This window comes from Plectrocnemia conspersa, unplaced genomic scaffold (assembly GCF_051122295.1).
Source record: "Plectrocnemia conspersa isolate PC_06_02 unplaced genomic scaffold, ASM5112229v1 ptg000011l, whole genome shotgun sequence".
NCBI classification, from domain to species: domain Eukaryota; kingdom Metazoa; phylum Arthropoda; class Insecta; order Trichoptera; family Polycentropodidae; genus Plectrocnemia; species Plectrocnemia conspersa.
Window position 1 is genome coordinate 25,922,652 of NW_028277175.1, and position 19,897 is coordinate 25,942,548.

The following is a 19,897-nucleotide window of genomic DNA, read 5'->3' on the forward strand; positions in this document are numbered from 1 at the left end:
CTTGATGGAAGTGGTTATTTATTTTTAATGGTGGATCCCATATATGGCACATTACAGAATAGGTGAAATCTATATAGTGCCATATATGGGACGTTATGAAATGATAATAAAATATTATATAATACATGCATATATATTTTCTATTATTATTACTGTAAATATACAACACAATGAGATAGTATTTTAACAAATATTTATAATAGAACATCTGAAAGTTTATTTATCTTGAGGAGTGTAAGTGTTGAGCGGTTTTATTGGAGATGGCAAAAGACAGTCGGCCGTCGGTGAATCGCTAGCGTCTAAAATAGAAACGTGTTCTTCGTTGTCTTGGGTCGAAATAAGAAGACTGGATAACTCCTGACTAGACATCTTTGACGTGTTCGGAGGCTCCCAAATATGCTCGTAGATATTGTTGACCCAATCGGGACTGAACGGATCTTGCGACTGCTTCGGATGTTCCGGAACATAGGGAACATCTTCAGCGACGCTATTTTCAGCGCTCAAATCCGATAAGTCGATATCGTAGTTCACGTTGCTCAATCCGCCATATTCGTCAGGCGTAGCTAATTCGTCCAGAGAACGAGTATCGAACGAATCGAAGCCTAACGTCGGCGAAGGCGATAAGAAATCGCTCGAACCTAAAGTTCTCAGCGTAGGAATCGGAGGATTGTCTAAAGCCATGGAGAAATTGGCTACAGGAGTCGGAGATAGCAGATTTTTGATCAGAGGCAGTTGTTCGATGGGTTTGCTATCGGTGATCGTTAACGCCGGAGTTTTATCGTCGCTGCAGCTTCCGAATATATCTTCGTCTTCGATCGACGATATCAAGAGGTTTTTAACAATGATTGGATTCGGTACTGGTTCTTCTACGTTGACAGGTTCGATTAAAATTTGTTCACTATCTTGCACTATTACGTCCGATTCGGTTTTCCTCGGCTTGAACTCTAAAGGCGTTCTAGACAACACGTCCGATACTTTCTTTAAAATCTCTTCTTTGAAAACGCAGATTTGATCGTTAAGGTCGTTGATGTTATCTTCAAAGTTGATAGCCCGCTTCTCTATCTCTTTCATGCATTTTAATTGATCTTGAAGATTATGCAGACCTTCACAGAGCGATAATGCTGCGACCTATAATAATCAAACATATTAATAACAATGTCTTATTATTATTATTATTAGTGATTAAAATTACCCAAGATCCACCGCCAACTATTGCCGGTAAACTCATGTATGAATCGAAATCTTCTTTAGTCATGTTCAACGATTCTGGAGTTAGATTTTCGATAAAAGATACAGCACAACACTGTTAAAAAAATTAAATAAACATATTATATAGAAATAAAATAATTTATAAACAATAAAATTACCAGATTTGTAAAATAATATCCGCCTTCGCCAGTCATGAGTCTAGCTGCATTGCAAAATCTTGTGATGAAGTTGATATTGCTCGTTAATCTCGGAGGATTGGCTTTCAAGACTGTGAATATGAGAGCCGGAAGGAGCTCGTCGGCTGAAGCTGGACCTCCACTGGCCGCACTCACGACATTGACGACTCCTCGGCAGCATCCGACGACGTGGGATAATTTATCACCTGGACTCAATACACTATCCATTGCAACTAATTCTAAAAAAATAAATCGAATGAATCTTGCGTTTGTAAACTGCCATGTTACATTAACAGTATTGCCAACCGGAGTATTCAACATTCGGGTTATCATATTTTTATGGAGAAAAATAATAGAGTTAATCGCACACATACCTGTTATGGCAGTGTATAGTAAGTCTCTCACAACCGAATTCGCTTGATCGATGCGGCAGTCAAGGTGCTGCGGAGACACCCAGCAGAGCTGCCTGATCCTCTTGCGTATTTGAGCATCTTTCTTTTCGTCATCAGAGTTGAACGGAGAGAAGATCAGGCTGTGACCATTTTAAATATGCCAGAATTATTAAAAAAAAAATATTTTTTATAAAATATAAATATATTATTACGTACTTATGGAGGTAAGTCATGGAATGTTTCTCGACAAAATCCAGCAACAATTCTTTGGTTTCACTGTCTACGTCTTCGTAATGGACACTTTCGTCCATATGCTTTGCATACGCCTAAAAATAAATAAACAATTGTAATAATATTATGAAACATAATTGTAATTTTGTAGACAATTTTATTTTTGTGAAGGAGGGTACCAAGAACTCTCGAATCATAGGCTGTTTTTTGTGGTTTTGTTGTATCGAAATGTTTCGAGTATTAATAGATCAACTGATTTAACCCTTAGAAGTCCAAATGCATCTATGTCATGCCAAAATAATTTTTGAATGACTGGATGATAAAATTTTCAGTATTATATTTCATTAGTTACTCATGGATTCTTCTATTAAAATATTACAGTTAAAAAATGGTAGTTTCTAAAAGCAATAAAATTGCGCTGTCGCCGCCGCAGTGAAAACGCTCGGTTATCTTGTGTTTATATTAAGACTTTTTATAACAATATTACGACTTATAGAATTGAGAATCAATTGAAGTATATCTAAACCGAATTTTGACCAATGGGAGTGCGCAAAAAATAATTATCCCTTCTCTGAAGTCAAAAATCCACGCCAAAAGCAATAAAACCGTATCGACGCCGACGCAGTAGAAACGCTTGGTTATCTAGCGTTCATATTGAGATTTTTTATAACAATATTATGAGTTACAATAAGAATCGAACAAAGGAAGCATATCTAAACCGAATTTTGACCAATAGGAGAGTGCAAAAAACAATTATCCCTTCTCAGAAGTCAAAAATCCACGTCAAACGTCCACGTTTTGTGGACGTTAAAAATAAAAATTTCTTGCTACAATGGGGCGGAAGAATAATTTGATGGCAGAAAAAATAATAGCATTGTTACTCTTCACCAGAACAACAATTGCCTAAAAATTAAATATCTCTAAGATCACCGTACAGGAAGATGTAAAAATTTTTAAAGATACAGAACTAAATTTTAATAAATCTCAATTTAGAAGTCCTAAAATTACATCATAATTATGACATAATTATAAAATACCTGATAAAAATTCTGCGTCATTTCAGATAGCTCATCTACGCTTTTCACGTTGTGTTGCTTCAAAACGGTTGAATAAAAGTAATGAATATATTTTCTAGTATCTTTTTCAATGACAGACACTAGTCTCGGAAATTTTTCGTTGAAGTCCCTCTTCTGAGCATCGATATCATAATAGGGCGTTGAATTTTGACCACGTGGAGGCGCTCTATCGCGAGCTTCAGTTGGGCCTACATCTGTACAAAATTTTATTAATTATTTTAAGTTATATAATGATATTGAATCTTAACATTACCTTTGGCATTTGACGCTTTTCGGAATACGTTCAACTTTAGCAGCTTATTCTTTTTGAGACTGTCGGACTGACGGAGCTTCTTCTCTTCGAATTTTGTAAAGCCGGTTATCTGGTTTTGACTAGTCTTCGGTTGACGCTCAAGGACGTGGTGTTCGCGGGGCGTAGGCGGAAGTACGACTTCAGTTTTTTCTAAAATAACAAATGTCAATTGATTGTCTGTAGTGTATAAGAAGTGTAATATAATGAATGATTCGTAATTCACTAGATTATTTACAAGAAATACTATTTTTTATTATTAATAAAGATATCAAGAACAACGTTGGATATCCCAAGTGATGTTGGTGAATTAATTGAATTAAATTTATCTATATATGTTATTACAAAACCACTTGTACTGAGTGAAAAAAAATAATTATTGCTACAAGCAATTGACTTTATAAGAGATAATATTTTTTTAATATTGTTTTCGATTACTAATAGCACATTGAGAATCATTATTTTATAAATATAAGTTATATATTTATATAAATTATAATTATAAAAATCTGTTCTTCATTGCAGAGAAGGGCAAAAAATAATTGTTTTTGTGCAATATAAAAATTGCAGAAGTTTTGACAATATTCGATTTGATTTCATTACTGTTATATAACAGCAAATTTAATAGTCACTAATATTTAATTTAAATGGGAGTAATATAAACTAATGTACCGTATTGTAAAAAAATAATAAACTATTTTAATGGCAAAAAATTAAATAATCAGTTTTATTTAAAAAAAATAGTTAGTTTATAATAAAGGGTCAGTAACTTTCGACAAATGGTCAGTAAAATTCTGATTGTGTTATAGCGATAAACCAAAACTAATTAATTTTTTCATCCCATACGTATTATATGATTTTTGTACAAAAACATTTATATTCCGTTTTTATGAAACCATTTAATTTAATTTCTAGTAATGCATATGTTCATAAGTTTAAAATATTCATTATTATTTGATTTAAAAACATAAAATTAACTTTAAATAAATAATTATAGTTATTTTATTAATTAATTAATACCTGACTTCCTTTGCCTGTGAACCTTCTCGCGGTGACATTTGGAGCAGTATCCTTGCCATTGCACGTTTCCGTAAAAGCTGCACCCACTTTTGCATTTAAGATCGCTCTGATCTATCCTGAGAGAAGGCGTCTTTGTTGCGTACATGATGTATTTGTAAGATCTCTGCAGATTTTTCCCAAACATGATGTTTTATATCACTTTATTTATCGTACATTGGAGAATATTGACACTGGAGTGCCGCAGAACCAACGCTTAGTTTATAATAGCTATCAGCATCGAATAACCCAAACTCAGCCCATTGTACAACAATTGAGCGATCACAATCAGAATCGCACATATGAAAGCAACACACTCTCATGGCAGAGTGATTTCTACCATTAATTCAGAATTAAGTTCGACGACTTACTTATAGATTTGCTTTATCTTATCTATGGATACAAATTCAGTGGAATCTGTTCAATTAAAAATGATCGATAAAATAAAATAATTACGCAATTATATCACGTATACTTGTAATGTTTTGTGATGATAAAAATATCTTAAACACAATATGCATTTAATCACTTAAACAAGAATCAATTGTTAACTTGATTACACATTCATATATTTGATTCATGTATATCATTTAAATGATAAGATGTTAAATTTAATCGAGTCTAATTATGCATATAATAAAATATTTTCTATTGCGTACAAGTTCTATAAATATTCAAGTCGCCATTTTTGATATGTCGCAAATAATTCAAATTAACGTATATTTTATATAACATGCAAAACTTACGCATGCAAAAGTGGATAAATGCTATTTAAACTATTTCCTGGTCATCTCCGTTACTTTGACGGCTGTCATTAGCGATCCGTCAAAGTCAGTGTTGCTAGTAAAAAAATATGTTTGTATCAATAAATTTAAAAAAAATGCAATGTGATTAATATTCAATAAAGGTTTAAACATTATTAAATTTGATACAATTAGTTTTTATAATAAATTATATTTTATAAAGTGGTATACTTTAAATATATCAGTATTAATATATTTTTAGAAACGTGACTTCTTGAAATGTATACATTTATCGATTTGTTTTAAGAAAAATGACACGTAAGAAAAAATGGATATTTAAAAGAATATACGACTTTTAAGTAATAAAAAACGCCTCTTAATTTTATTAAAATAAATATTAAAAAATAAAAACACAGTTTCTACGCCTTAGAATAAGAAATATGTAGCGAAATTTTACATGAAATTATTTTATTACACTAAGTCACTTTTCATTATCTTAGTAAGAAGAAATTTTATTAGATTAATAACTGTAATAACATGAATGATTATTGTAATTGCAATTCAATCGATCAGCACAGTATTTTCATAAAATCTTGCCAGGTTGTGCATTTATTGTACCAAAAAATCTAATAAAGAGCTTCATATAGATTAAAGACTATATTATATAAGTGTATAATAAAAAATAAAAAAACATAAAAAAAAATGACTTTTAAATAAACATTTCACATATTTATCTATTGTTATTAACAATAATAAATATTTATAAAAATCATTATTGTATTGTGCACTAAGGAATAGACTTGAAATTTATATATGTTTTAAAAATAGTTTTTATGATTTCCCCCTACGAGCAACATGCGCGAGATTGTGAGCGCATATATGTTAGTGATTAGTGTTATTTTATAACACAGATATTATTAAAATAAATGCAAAATTAACAATTAAGTAATAGAGTATTAATGAAATATTTCAAATCATACATTTTTTATTATTAGCTTATAATTTTAATATAATATTAACGACACGTTGTATCTATTATAAATATAAATGTGATCGGCGTAAAATAAACAAGTTTTTTTCCCTAAAATATTAATCTACAAATTTGTGTTTTCTGAAAGTCATATTGATTCTAACTCCTTTCGCTGATTTCCTGACAGGTAAAGAGTGATACCATATCTCATTTGTTGGGGGATTCATCAGTAGTAAACTTCCGTGCTCCAAATCAATTTTAACTGCAACAGAAACATATTTCTTATATGGCAACACTTCATCACCATGGATAACTCAATACAAACATTACAACACAACACACGCGAAAATGGGTTATGATTACGTGAATATAAAAGATGGGGAATATACAAAAACAATATATTCATTGGTATGTATTGTATTATACAATTCATATTTATGGATTTTTTTTATGAAATATTGAAACTTGCAGATTAAAGAAAAGGCTTTTCCTGATGCTATAAAGATATTGAATCAAGTCATCGGTACAAATCCAAACAGGGCCGGATTGTCGCTTTTGGGCTATTGTTATTTTCATACGCAGGATTTTGTAAGCGCTGCAACTTGCTATGAGCAATTGATTGAGTTGAATCCTGAAAATCCCGAATATAAATTATATTACGCTCAATCGCTCTATGAGGCTTCTTTATATGAAGAGGCTTACAAAGTTTGCAGTCAGATATCTGAACCTGGTTTTGAAGAGAAGCTGACTAAACTGCAGTCGGCTATTAAGTATGGCGAAGAGGACATCTTGGCTGCAAAAAACTTGGTCGACGCCTGTTCGGCCGAAGACCCTGATAGGGACATAAACTTCGGTTGTCTCCTCTATAAGGAAGGCAAATATGAAGAGGCTCAACAGAAATTCTTAAAGACCTCTCAAGTGATTGGCTTCAACGCCCACTTGCAATACAACGTGGCTCTTTGTTATTACAGGCTAAAGGAGTACCCGATGGCCATGAAGTATATAAACAATATAGTGGAGAGAGGTATCAGGGATCATCCTGAATTGGGCGTGGGTATGCAAGGGGAAGGTCTCGAGATCAAATCCGTTGGAAACACGCTAACACTCCACGAGACTGCTTTGACGGAAACGTTTAATTTGAAAGCGGCAATTGAGTATCAAGGGAAAAACATTGAAGGAGCCAGAGAAGCCCTAAATGACATGCCGCCGAGACACGAACACGAATTGGATGCTGTCACTCTTCATAACAACGCCCTAGTGTACATGGACCTCAAACCGACCGAGGGATTCGAAAAGCTGCACTTTCTCCTGCAGCAGAACCCGTTCCCGCCGGAAACTTTTCCAAATCTGATCCTGCTCTACTGCAAGTTTCAATATTACGATTTAGCCGCTGATGTATTGGCAGAAAACGCAGATTTGACCTACAATATGCCTCCTTATCTATATGAATTCATAGACGCGTTGATCACCAGTCAAACTTCAGCCGAAGAAGCATATGTTAAATTTGAAGAAATATCTTCAAGATTCACGGAGCAATTGAGAAAGCTGACTAAAATTGTGCAAGAGAGCAGATCGCAAGGCGATAATGAAGAAGTAAAGAGAGCTGTTTTAGAATATGAAGATGCTCTAGAAAAATATATACCTGTAGTGATGGCTCAAGCTAAGATCTACTGGGACATTGAAAACTATCCAGAAGTGGAGCGGATCTTCAGGAAATCTGTAGAATTCTGCAACGAATCTGATGTTTGGAGGTTAAACGTAGCACATGTACTATTCATGCAAGAGAATAAATATAAAGAAGCAGCTAGCTTCTATGAACCAATAGTAAAAAAGCAGTATGATAATATATTATCAGTGAGCGCTGTAGTCTTGGCAAATCTATGCGTTTCATATATAATGACGTCACAGAATGAAGAAGCTGAAGATATAATGAGAAAGATCGAAAAAGAAGAAGAGGTTCAGAGCTTCGAAGACCTCAACAAGAAGTTCTATCATCTCTGCATCGTTAATTTAGTCATTGGTACTTTATACTGCGCTAAAGGCAATTTCGAATTTGGTATATCGAGAGTGATCAAATCATTAGAGCCGTTTAATAAAAAACTGGGGACTGATACATGGTTCTATGCTAAGATCTGCTTCTTATCGTTTATAGAGAACCTCACTAAGCATTTGATTTCAGTCAAGGATGTGACGATCAAGGAGTGTCTTCAATTTTTAGAAGGATGCGAAATGCACGGAAGACACGTAGTCACAACGATAGATGCTCCTCTTCAAGATGAAGACGCCACAACTAAAGCCAAGAAGACGGTGACTTTTGAATCTAGATTGCTTAAATACATGTTTTTGAAATGGAGATCTATCGATAAGTCGGTAAACGTCTTGGATTTTGAAGATTTAAAGTAAACCTGGAGGTATATCGCGTTTTTCTGGCGGTTTCTTTCTTGCGTCGCGATGCTTCAGCACAAAAGTTCTGACTTGGCCTAAAGAAATTGAAGCTATTGGAGATGTGTGATCTAATTCTACTTCGTCGTCTCTATGCTCTCCGATGTGCTGGTTGCCATCTTTGTATCTGTAATTTTTTCAATAAAGTATTCAGGTAATTTTAATACTTTTTATTTATTTATGAAAATTACCTATTGACTAAGACAAAGTCGAAGCGATGTCCGCACATATCGTAGAGCTTGTTTCTGATGTTTTCTAAGATAGGAGGCCATGGTAAGGTGGGTATCGTTCGTCCAGAAAAATTATATGTAATTTTAGGATCTCCGTAGCTTACGTGCTGGCGAGGTATTTGATGCCATTTCCCAAAAACTCTTAAAGCATAACATTAATAAAATATTAAAACATAATCAGCAAGCTCTACGTATTTTTTACAATAGGATTTTTTTAATAATTGTCAAACAAATTTTATGATTTTTGTGTAACTCGTGCATTTATTTTTTTATTGTAAATATAATAACAAGTATTCATATTTATAAATAGTGCTATTTGATATATATTCGTATGCTATACGTATATGTATGTGGGGTATGAGCTTTGTTATCCCATTTTATTTTTAAATACAGATTGCATCTGTATTTAAAAATAAAATGGATATTATCGATTGTGTTTTAATTACTTAAAACTTAATAAGCTTATTACATATGCATCTATTTATATAAACATTTATATGAAATATTATTTTTTTGGTTTATTTCATATATGAAAATCGCATCAGTGAATAATTGTATTGTTATAATATATTTGACCCGTTTCCTGTTTGTATAAATGAGGGGTCATACATATTTTCTAAATTAATAAAACGTGTTCTAATCGATACATACGTTTAATATTAGCATTCAAATGTGTTTTATCGCTGATGTTTTGATTTCAGAACATTTGAGTGTAGCGTAATTATGTCACAATATATTTAACTATATTATGAGCTAGGTTAGATTTACTGATTAATACTTTTACATACATAGTTTTCATGCTGCTTAGTAAGCCTATTATTTAAATTTCGAGTACTATGTTAATCCTACTATGATATGTAACGCTGATTTGATTCGTTAACTATATTATTCGTATGCTATTTGCACTTACTGTAGGTACAACTCGTCTCTGTCTGATGTGACAAGTGTCAGATCTTTTATATGGCTGATTTAAAATGGCGAAACAAAATTATTAGACCTTTTGTCCGAACGAGTTGTTGTTTCCTTTTATTCGCTTTGTCGTTTAAGAGATATTCACGCCAACTGTTTAACTGGACAGGCCAGACCAGCATTTAAATATCCAGCAAGTCACCCCAAAACCACAAAAGATGTAAAAAATGTTTTATGATTTAAATTAAAATAACATTAAAATGTGCGATATAAAAGTTTTTGAAGACACGTTAACTGCCGTAGTTAGAATCATATCGCCAAAAAACTTATCTTTAAAATATACATTCAAAATAACATTTCGGCTTAGTTCTTTAGTTATCCTGATCTGTCACATTGTTTCAAAATGTGCAACTATATTTTTTTTTAAATGTAGCTTCGTTAAATAAATAAATTTATTATAAAAATTAAATAAAGCATAATATACCAAAAAAACTTTTTTTGTTTGTCATTTTGTGGGATATAACGATTTTTGAGGACACGATAGCTCATAGTTTTAATCTGTTTTACATAAAATTGAACTGAAAAATTAACATTTTATTGGCTTGTTTGATAGCTTGTATCTTGTTTTAAACACACTGTGGTTATTCAAAATATAAAAATGTCGTAACTATATTCAACAATTATACAAATGAAAATACGTATAGAATTGTTTTTTATAAAATACAACAATATTTTTAAACATTATAAAAAAATATGTTTTGGTTTAATAATTTATAGTTTTCAACTATCTTATAAATTAATATTGATTCAAGAATAATTATGAGATTATAAGCACTAATTAACCGGTTAATTGCGGGTAATCATAAATACTATGAAAGGATAACATTATAAATCAATTACCTGACTTTGCTTAATTCTCCGCTGAAGTATTCCAAAGTGTCCTCCAGCTCTCGAAATATTTTATTGGCGATACTTCTTTGGAATATAACGGCATAGTCCAAGTTCAAGTCTTCGGCTCTTATCTTGCGCCATTTAACATCCTCACTTCGGATCATTTCGACGTCGTCCATTTCTGAAACGAAAATTATGACAGTCTTCATCCATTGTTTGAGTTTAAAACCTTGATTCTTGATAATATATATATTTCTAGCAAAGCACACAATTTTTTGTATTGTCGCAATGTGGTGTTCTTTTTTAAAATATGCATTGTTTATTATATTATTAGAACAGTTCACATAGTGAGCATTGTTCAGAATAATGGCTAATTGTGGAGTACCTATAGTCGATTGTAGGAAAAAATTTCACTTTTTAAATATTATCCAACAATGGACGTTGAGGTCGTCAACATAGCCGTGATCTGAAGCTCGTGTCAAGGATGTCATATTTGGTTCGATAATCTTGTTGTTCAACCATTTGTGTTATAACATTTTACGACGCTGTTTATTGGTTGTTCGTCATTGAACATCACAATACAGAGTAAAAAAAAATTAAATCATAGCGAAAAATATGCATTATAATGACGGTTTTATGGATCATTTATTTTATTTAAATACATGTATATTCATAAAAATAAATTTTACACAAGTTCAGAATTTGCGCTAATATTATTTCGACATTTTTAAGCGGGTGAAAGTTACGTAAAGAGCCTTCTTTCTAACGTTTTTTACTTCGGAAATACAAAATTAATTATCCAGCAACTTATGAGGTTGGCTAAATATGTTTCAAGACATAGATAATTACTAGATATAGAAAAAGCATACCCAGTCGAAGTAATAATATATCGTATTGAATTTTTTTGTCCCCAAATTTGATTTATGGCCTTTATTTTAAGATGCACTACCAACATGCGCGCGTATCGCATAAAATTGATAGATGCGTTTATGACGTTCCATATACTTATGATGTTTTGTTTCTTACGGTCAGTGCGTCAATTTCATGTACCTACCGGGAGTTATAATTGATGGAGTCGACACATGTTTTAATAAAAATATACAATTTAATTATTGTGTAATAATATTTTAGATGAATAATTATTGTTTTTATTATTTGTAAATTATTTAATTAAATAAAACCGCTACTTAGTCCGATATTTATAATAATTCGTAGTAGTTCAAGTTGAATATTAAATAATGTTTACAAACAAGAGCATACATTCGTTTAGATTAAAACCGGACCCGAAGATGATTTATTTGTTATTTTCCGGAAGACATTATTTATATTTGAGTTTTTATTTAATTTAGAATATACAAAACAAACAATCGAAAATTTTACAAAGAGTCGTAGAATAATTAAAATAAATACAAAATATCACTCAGATATATGGAATATATTTTCATTTAGCGTAAAGTAAAGATTTTTTTTTCAATATGATGTAAAAAAAATTTGTTCGATATCTTGTTATAACATTTTTAATATCAGAATATTGCCTACAATCACACCAAGTCTTTTATATTAGTAACATATATATTTAATTTTTTTATATGCTGATTTTTATTATAATTATAAAGGCCTAAAATTTAAAATAAGTTGGGAACCACTAATCTAGTACATACATTTCTATGTCTGCATCATTTTACTGCTACATAATCTGTAATTTTTTCATACAAAAGAAATTTTACAGTAATTTCAAAGTCAAACAAAACAAAGGGGGAACTGAGGATCGAATCCCACCGTTGGGAATCAATGCCAAGGTATCAATAGTGCGGTTTTTCACGCATGCGCATTGAAAATACACGTGCGACAGCCTGGTACGGACTTGAACCGATTAATAAATATAAGAATAAGCAAGAAAATATCGCATGCCTGGCAATATCCAGTGAAAAAGTCGCGTTTGGTCATGGAATTTATTATACTACATACATACAACTAACAGCGTATGACAGAAAAGTTACGGGACTCGACACCCAGCGATTGACAAAATTTACCATTTATAATCGAACATTATCCAAAATTATGTAGATGTATTTAACTTGAAGTATAGTCTATTATATATAATATAAGAAGAATTTTTAGAATAGAACAGGGTTCGGCAAACTACGACTCGTGATTCAAGCAGTAAAACTACCTTACATTCAGGTACTTCTAAAAATACTTTGTAAGCTGATCCTTTATTGTATTGTCTACTAGTAAAAAAACGCTATTTTAAGTTACTGCTGAACAAAGCTAATTTTAGCAAAAGTGAACGAAGCTTTTCCACACTACGACGATTTAAAACATATTTAAGAAATACAATGTGGTGAAAATATGGCCTTATTAAATATTCACTGGGATATAAATGTTAGTGCAGAAAAAATACGTATTTACAATAAAGACGCGACGATTGAATCTAATTGAATTTGATATTTTTTAAGTACTTGATTTATATTTTGTTTCTATCATATTTTTACCTATTTTTAACAATTAAAAATAAATTACTGAAATGTTTTTTACCTAAACCCCTACATGGTAAAATCCTGGCTACGTCACTGTCTACGTCTACTAATAAAAAATAATAAGACGACTGTGTACAAAAACCTTTTTATTTAATTTATTTATTCACATTCATTTATTTATTACATTTTCAAAAAAATAAATAATAAAAATGCGGGCAGTATAACTTTCTTCTTTTGGAACAATAAATCATTTTTGATTAAATGTCGTCTTCTATAGACCGTTTCTGGATGTCTCCTAATTTTTATGTCAGGGGCCAGAGCACCACTAAAATATATTTATCCAAAAAATAGTTTTGAGAAAGCAGCGCTTAAAAAAATAAATCTGTTTGCTCATAATGCAACATATTTTTTTTTGTATTTATTTATATGTTTCACATTTAATATTTGTTTTAGAATATATTAATATTTATCTCTTGTATATTTATTTATTTCTACTCAGGTTAAGGATTAATTAAATTTATAAAAGTTTATATGTTAATATTATAGAATAAAAAAATACTACAATAACACTAGTACTTATTGTAGGGTTAATCCCCTACAATAAGCATTATTTTATTCTCAACTTCTGCTTTCAAGTAATATGGACATCGTCGTTTTCGTAGTTCTAAGCTATGAAAATATTTTTTTCAACAAATAAAATGTACCGATTTTTTCCCGGTACTACCGGTATTTTGATTTTTAATACCAGTAGTATTGAAGGGCAATTTTTGTCCTTATATTGTTATTACCGGTATTGCAAACTCTAGTCACGATAGTTTTAATTTAATTAAAATAAATAAATATGAGGTAAAGGACTGGACCTAGCACAGATCCCTGTGGTACTCACATGTTACATTTACATAATTTTGAGTAGCTATCTCGCTGTTTAATGTTAGATTAGAATACCATATATTATGAATCAGAAGGTAGATCTTTATTTTATATATGATGCTTTGATGGCAAACTTTATTGAATGCTTGTTGTATTTCAGCAGATAAAAAATATGTTTTGCAACCACAGAAGAGGTATAAACAAAATCTTTGAGTAAGTTGAATACTATGCGTTCCATAAATGTTTTGCGGATTAGAAAATATTTATTTAAACTTCGAGGCAAATTTATTTATTTAAATAACTGTAACACCTTTGTGACCTAAGAGGTTAAACAAAAAATTATATACAAAAAAATAATAAAATATAAAATTAAATTATACGAACAGGACCAGCTCCTCAGAGCAGACATGTGTCCTGGCCTGTCTACAATCGCTCAATTAACTCAAAAATTGTCGAGTTTTTTTATTTTTATGTTTTTAAATAATAATGTGTGACAAGTATACTTAGTACCTAATTATGCGAAGTCGTCACTTTAAAGTTGATTAATTAACCCGCCCGACTACCGCGACGTTTCGCACTCACTTTCGTACGCCAATCGATCACCGAATTCGTAGTAGACAAGCAGTTGCGATGAATGAAAACCGACACAACAACATTTTTGTTTACACACAAACACATACACACGATGCAGCAGACACGCACACGCACACACCGACGGGCGAAAAGCCTATGCGATCGGTGTCATCGTGCACTGGGTGTTTACATTTTAGTCATAGTAACAGAGCCGGCGAGAGAAGTAACGGCACAGACCGCGACCGTGTTAAAAATGAACTCGACTAGTTATACAAATAATATATAATATTATATATCCAGATCGGGGTCAGAAAGACTGTAAGTTGGGCAAGAGGAAGGAGGTTTTGCGGGAGTTATTGGGTGATTTTGCAGGTGAGTCTTGTGCCTGTGTATGTGTGATTCCGTTATTGATGTGTGTGTAGTAAGAGGGAGTTGGTTAGAAAATAACGGTCTGTGGTTTTGGTTTTAGGAAAAGGGATATGCATACGTAGTAATATTATTTAATAGTTTTCCATTAATACTAAACTAATATATAGTAATAATAATAATAATAATAATATTTTATAATATGCCTAACCGAAAGATAATATACTTGTGTTTAAATAATACTGGCCAACAAAGATTTTAATGACTGATTTGGACTATGTTTATTATACACATTCAAAGTCTCTATGGTGACCAGGATGTATGACGTCAAATTATTGTATGTATGGACCCCATACATTAAACATGTATCGGTGATTTGTACCTATACTTTATTTGCGTTAACACGCAATATGTCAACATAAAAGAAATACATTTAACGTCTAACGATATTTAGCAGTTCCCAGTAATTCTGATATGTAATAGAAAAAATATGATAGGGATGGCTGGCGAAATGAAAACAAACGCAGGTATTTCATACAAACATTTCTTTCTATTTATAAAATTTTATTTCAAATATTTCACGGAATATGCTTCACTAAACATAGGTGTTAAATATTAACAATAAATAAGTCTTAATAATTATATTTATTTACTATTACATGATCTCTTGGTTCCCTTCAGACCATTAGAACACCAAATGACATCGTTCTTTCTTTTCCATGTAACCACTGAGCTGTTTATCTTGTCTATAGGAGCACATGCTTTGTCTTGATTACCAATATGGCAGCAAAAGTAGTGAAAATATGCAGTTTTAATCTTTGGAGTTATATTATTTCTGTTTGACAAATTATTTGTTCTACATATGTAACAAAAACTGTCAACCGCGGTCTTGCAGCGTATGGAGCCGCTCTTAAAATTGCCGCATATGGGGCGAATAAAATTCTCATGTGATTCACACGAGATAATTAGAGGCACAAAAAGTGACTGTTTGGTGCGCATTGTGGTCAGAGGGCGTCATTGGGCCTTAGGTCTTTTATATATTGGACACCAACTGTACCATTTGTCTTTGTGCATTTTTATTAGCTTGGAGAATTACATAAATTTACCACAATTTAACTCATTAAAATCAATTAGATCAACTATTCGTAAATATTATATATATTAAAAACAGCACAAACATATTTCTAAATTCACATATAAATTATTTTAAAATTACTAAAAAACTAGATGAATATATGTTATAATAAAATATATATAAATATATTGTTTTCATACGCTTGAGTACGCACCCTGAGTTATCGCATTATATCCAACGTAAGCACATATTGATAACATCAATTTTATACTTCTATAATTCATAAATATGTATTTACAGTTGGAATTACAGATATTATAAGCTCTTGCGTTAAACAATGGTAAAATATTTACATTATAATACATCATAAAAAAACTAATATATCCTCAATATTATTTTAATAACTATGACTATTAGGTTATTTATCTGTATAAATTATAAAATATTTGATCTAAATATGTAATAGATATATAAGCTATGACTACAAATTAATGTTGAGAAGCGCTTAACGTCCAGTCACGCGTCACGAATCAAGACCGCCGATGGAATCTCCCCAATTTACTCAGATTCCTAACATTCCAGAGTGGAATCGCCCCGGGCGACCGCTTTATGATAAATTAAACATAACGCTATTACGAGCTGCATTTAGAATGGACCGGTCCTGGAACAAATTGCTTGATACAATTTTTTATAAAGCCATTATTAATGGTAGGACTTATACTAATTCTAAAATAACAACTTCATAATAAGCACATATATACCAATGGTTAATGAACAATATTATAAAAGTATTTCGCAATATTACTCAATTATCTCAAAGTTAGATATTAGCTCAAAATTCCAAAGCATATATTACTTTTAGAGGCAGAAGCAAATTTAAATGGTTTCTGATCTTAAGCTCAATACAGCTTAATCAATTTCATTATTTTGAATTAAAATATCACAATAGTGAATCATGTATTTTATTTAAACGCATGTGTGTAAATTAGGAATTTGTTGCGAAATTATGAATATTTTTATTGTGCATGTATCTAAGTTCTATCAAATCAAAGAAAGTTTAGACCTCGCAAGTGTTAAAAAAAGGTTGTGCGAGGTTGCGGGTTCGAACCACGACTGCAGACTCGAATTTTAATTTATAAAAATGCGCTATTATTAAAAACCGGTCCTTTTATATTATTTATATAGATGTTACCGATCCCCAGACTGAAAAATTTGGTGGTTAATATTAACTTATAGGTATTTATTATGTTTGATTGACTTACACAGTTGGTACAGATTTACTCAATTGTAACACAATAACCTTACGCCTGTCAGGTTACAACAGAAGATCAAAAATAAATAAATTCCTTAAATGCGTCTACATTTAGTTCCTGGATTTAAGTTAACATATTTTTTTATGTTAAAGAAATGGTTTATTTGATGGTTAATTATGTAAATGTTGTGGAATGCAATGTTTGGTATAGTCTTTAGCTTACTCGACGATTTTGCCTTCATCTTTTCTATGGTCGTAAAACTTTATTCTTTTTATGTTAACTCTATCTGCCTGAACTAGTTTTCAACTATTTTAATATTGAATAAAAAATGGATAAAGTATTCGAATATATTCGTAATTTTTTTCCCGTTTTTTACCAATATTAATTTATTTAATCAATTAATACAATAAATCAAATTATTGCCTGTAAAATATTATTTAATTAAAAAAATCACTATTGGTTAATAATAATTATTTAAATTTATCATTAATTACTTTCATAATCATTTTTTGATTTTATAAAGGCGTCAAAAGAAATGTTTAATTTATTATTACATAGCATTTTAGATTTTTTAAATCACTAGAATTAAGATCATCTGCATTGAATTAATTCAGAAAAATTGATGGAATATTTTATAGAATTTATTGTATATATATAATAATGTTTTTACCGAATTTAATATACATAAAGATCGGATCCGCTTCGGCGCTTCTTTCGTGTGGATTTGCATATAAATTAAATAACTAAAAACATATTCACCGCGATCGAATTATTGAACTGATTCAAATAAACTTTTTGCGTCTTGAGACAACAAATATAAAAACGTAGCACAAACATCATAAAAATTTACGACGCAAAGCTGTTTTTTAATATAAACGTCAAACGATAATTAAGGATGGGCCTTTTCAACACTTTCATTCGTTCAACGAACGAATTCTGCGAATTTTAGTCACAATAGACACCGCCGATAAACATCTCATCGTAAAAATCAGCAGATTGCAAAAAATTACGGAAGCTTTCCATATAGTTACGCCATAACATTTGTCTATCGGCGAACTTATCGCTTTTACAATATTTTATTTTGTGTAAGAAATATAAAAAATGTAAAGTAGCAACAGAAAATCTTGATTCAGAGCTTAGCTCAAAATTTCAACTGGCAATCATACAAAAAATAAACAGGCAAAGAGACAAGATATTAATGTCATTAAAGAAATAAAGAAATAAAACATTTATCATTAGTTAAACGATTATAAAGAAAAAATTCTTCAAATTGTTTTATATTTTAATTACTATAAATAATATAATTTACATGCCTTAATATTGGCAAAAATATTGCAAAAATAAAATCAGTAAAGATATTTCACATATATAAAAATATCATATAATCAATATATATTTTTTTATTTATCAAAATTTCTCAAGCCAAAAGCCTTTCATATTGCAAAACTTCACTGCACTTTATCCTAATTTATTCCGTTTTTTTTCACTGAGCATGACAAAATGAGTCGTCCATACCTGGCTTTCAAAAATAACTTAAGTTTTAGTTCAAATGTGCGTAGAAATGTGAGCTTAACTGAAAATGAGAAAACGTGTCATAAATTATTAAACCAAATATAGTTTAGAAGCAATCATTAAATGTAATATTAATATTTTAAAGGTTAGTTGTGACGTTCCTAAATATCGCGTGCCAAGATTAATGTTTCAACCTATTTTAGATTCATTTAATTCTGTATTTAGATACAATATTAACCTAGTGTCTGCAATTATATTTTACATCTAGGTCAAACGTAAAGATAATTTGGTAAGGTTTCGTGGGACACAATGACACAAACTAATCCAAAGTTAATATAATTTACTAATTATGACTTTCTTTGTCATTGACACGATTCTCAGTGCAATTAAAAAATCATCACATTTTATTAAATTATTCAAAAGTACAAATTTCTTTCTATATTAATTTTTTATTATTAGATTGCAAGGAATAAATGAACGTGGGTTTTTTTTGTCAAATTTTGAATAGTATTAATATTTAAAAAAATTCGAGTTAAAATTAACGAATGACGTATATATACGTTCCCTGAACATAGCATAGGTATTGAAATTTAAATCTTTCAATTAGGTACAGTATTTCGAAAAGGCGTCACTTATATTTTCGGGTCGTGAGATGAGTTCGTCTGCGTCGTCGGGGTTGGGGTAAGGTTTTTAGGGTAAGGGTGGGAGAACGGTCAGGATAGAGGGAGCGGCGGACCAGGGGGAGGGTCGGAGCTACTGCGTCTGCTGTTTTGTGAGTTTCGACAGACGGCGGTTACCGCAGCGACGTCACCTAGCTTCGGTAAGTGACGGCATAATACTATTATTATGTATAAGCATAGGAACTGTCATAACATTGGAGTGACGTCGTATGACGGAACGCGTCTTAGAGCAACCGTTCTCAAAGTTCTTTGGATGAAAATTTGTTAATACGGTACTTTTTTGACACTTTAAGTTAAACCTCTAAGATGTATTGTTTTGTGTTTATATATGCTATTTAAATATAAGCCTAATAATAAATTCACAAATAAAGAACTTTGATATTTTTATCATATTGCTATAACATAGTTAATTCTTGATTGCTGTTTCTACTCTTTTATGTGTTTTTATTGTTAAAAACAACTTGGTGCTATAAA

The 19,897-nt window shown here is 31.0% G+C and overlaps 4 protein-coding genes across 6 annotated transcripts in view; 2 read left to right on the top strand and 2 right to left on the bottom strand.

Annotated features, from left to right (window-relative positions):
- Positions 1–117: 117 nt before the first annotated feature.
- Rabex-5 (Rabaptin-5-associated exchange factor for Rab5) lies at positions 118–5,265 on the bottom strand. Its single transcript, XM_088196413.1, has 9 exons — positions 5,176–5,265; positions 4,394–4,556; positions 3,338–3,526; positions 3,046–3,278; positions 1,994–2,103; positions 1,760–1,917; positions 1,368–1,624; positions 1,193–1,303; positions 118–1,128 (listed from the first exon to the last, which is right to left on the bottom strand). Exons 2-9 carry the CDS (start codon positions 4,536–4,538, stop codon positions 217–219), a joined length of 2,115 nt encoding a protein of 704 aa, XP_088052539.1. The 5' UTR covers positions 4,539–4,556; positions 5,176–5,265; the 3' UTR covers positions 118–216.
- Positions 5,266–6,106: 841 nt separating this feature from the next.
- LOC148230094 (DNA oxidative demethylase ALKBH2-like) overlaps positions 6,107–19,897 on the bottom strand; it is a 171,934-nt gene continuing 158,143 nt past the window's right edge. For both annotated transcript variants that reach the window (XM_088196430.1, XM_088196431.1), the window contains 4 exons: positions 10,624–10,795; positions 8,776–8,955; positions 8,548–8,711; positions 6,107–6,404 (listed from right to left, as the gene is read on the bottom strand). In XM_088196430.1, the coding sequence (XP_088052556.1) occupies positions 6,262–6,404; positions 8,548–8,711; positions 8,776–8,955; positions 10,624–10,795 (659 nt within the window). In that variant the 3' untranslated portion in view covers positions 6,107–6,261. The remainder of the gene's footprint in view (positions 6,405–8,547; positions 8,712–8,775; positions 8,956–10,623; positions 10,796–19,897) is intronic.
- Ttc30 (tetratricopeptide repeat domain 30) lies at positions 6,458–8,748 on the top strand. The gene is made up of 2 exons (XM_088196426.1): positions 6,458–6,550; positions 6,614–8,748. Exons 1-2 carry the CDS (start codon positions 6,491–6,493, stop codon positions 8,543–8,545), a joined length of 1,992 nt encoding a protein of 663 aa, XP_088052552.1. The 5' UTR covers positions 6,458–6,490; the 3' UTR covers positions 8,546–8,748.
- The window catches only part of LOC148230096 (uncharacterized), a 114,298-nt gene continuing 109,133 nt past the window's right edge, over positions 14,733–19,897 (top strand). Inside the window, exon 1 of one of the 2 annotated variants that reach the window (XM_088196422.1) lies at positions 14,733–14,909. The gene's annotated coding sequence lies outside the window, so the exon portion shown is untranslated. Of the gene's footprint in view, positions 14,910–19,350; positions 19,564–19,897 lie in introns of those variants that run through there. The other variant, XM_088196423.1, reaches the window with a different exon arrangement.

Excerpts from the sequence above, each read along its gene's own strand:
- Rabex-5 (XM_088196413.1), bottom strand. The coding sequence starts at position 4,538 with ATGTACGCAACAAAGACGCCTTCTCTCAGGATAGATCAGAGCGATCTT. Across the intron at positions 1,625-1,759 it reads ACTATACACTGCCATAACAG|AATTAGTTGCAATGGATAGT; the intron begins GTATGTGTGCGA and ends TTATTTTTTTAG. Across the intron at positions 1,129-1,192 it reads TAGTTGGCGGTGGATCTTGG|GTCGCAGCATTATCGCTCTG; the intron begins GTAATTTTAATC and ends TGATTATTATAG.
- Ttc30 (XM_088196426.1), top strand. The coding sequence starts at position 6,491 with ATGGGTTATGATTACGTGAATATAAAAGATGGGGAATATACAAAAACA. Across the intron at positions 6,551-6,613 it reads CAAAAACAATATATTCATTG|ATTAAAGAAAAGGCTTTTCC; the intron begins GTATGTATTGTA and ends TGAAACTTGCAG.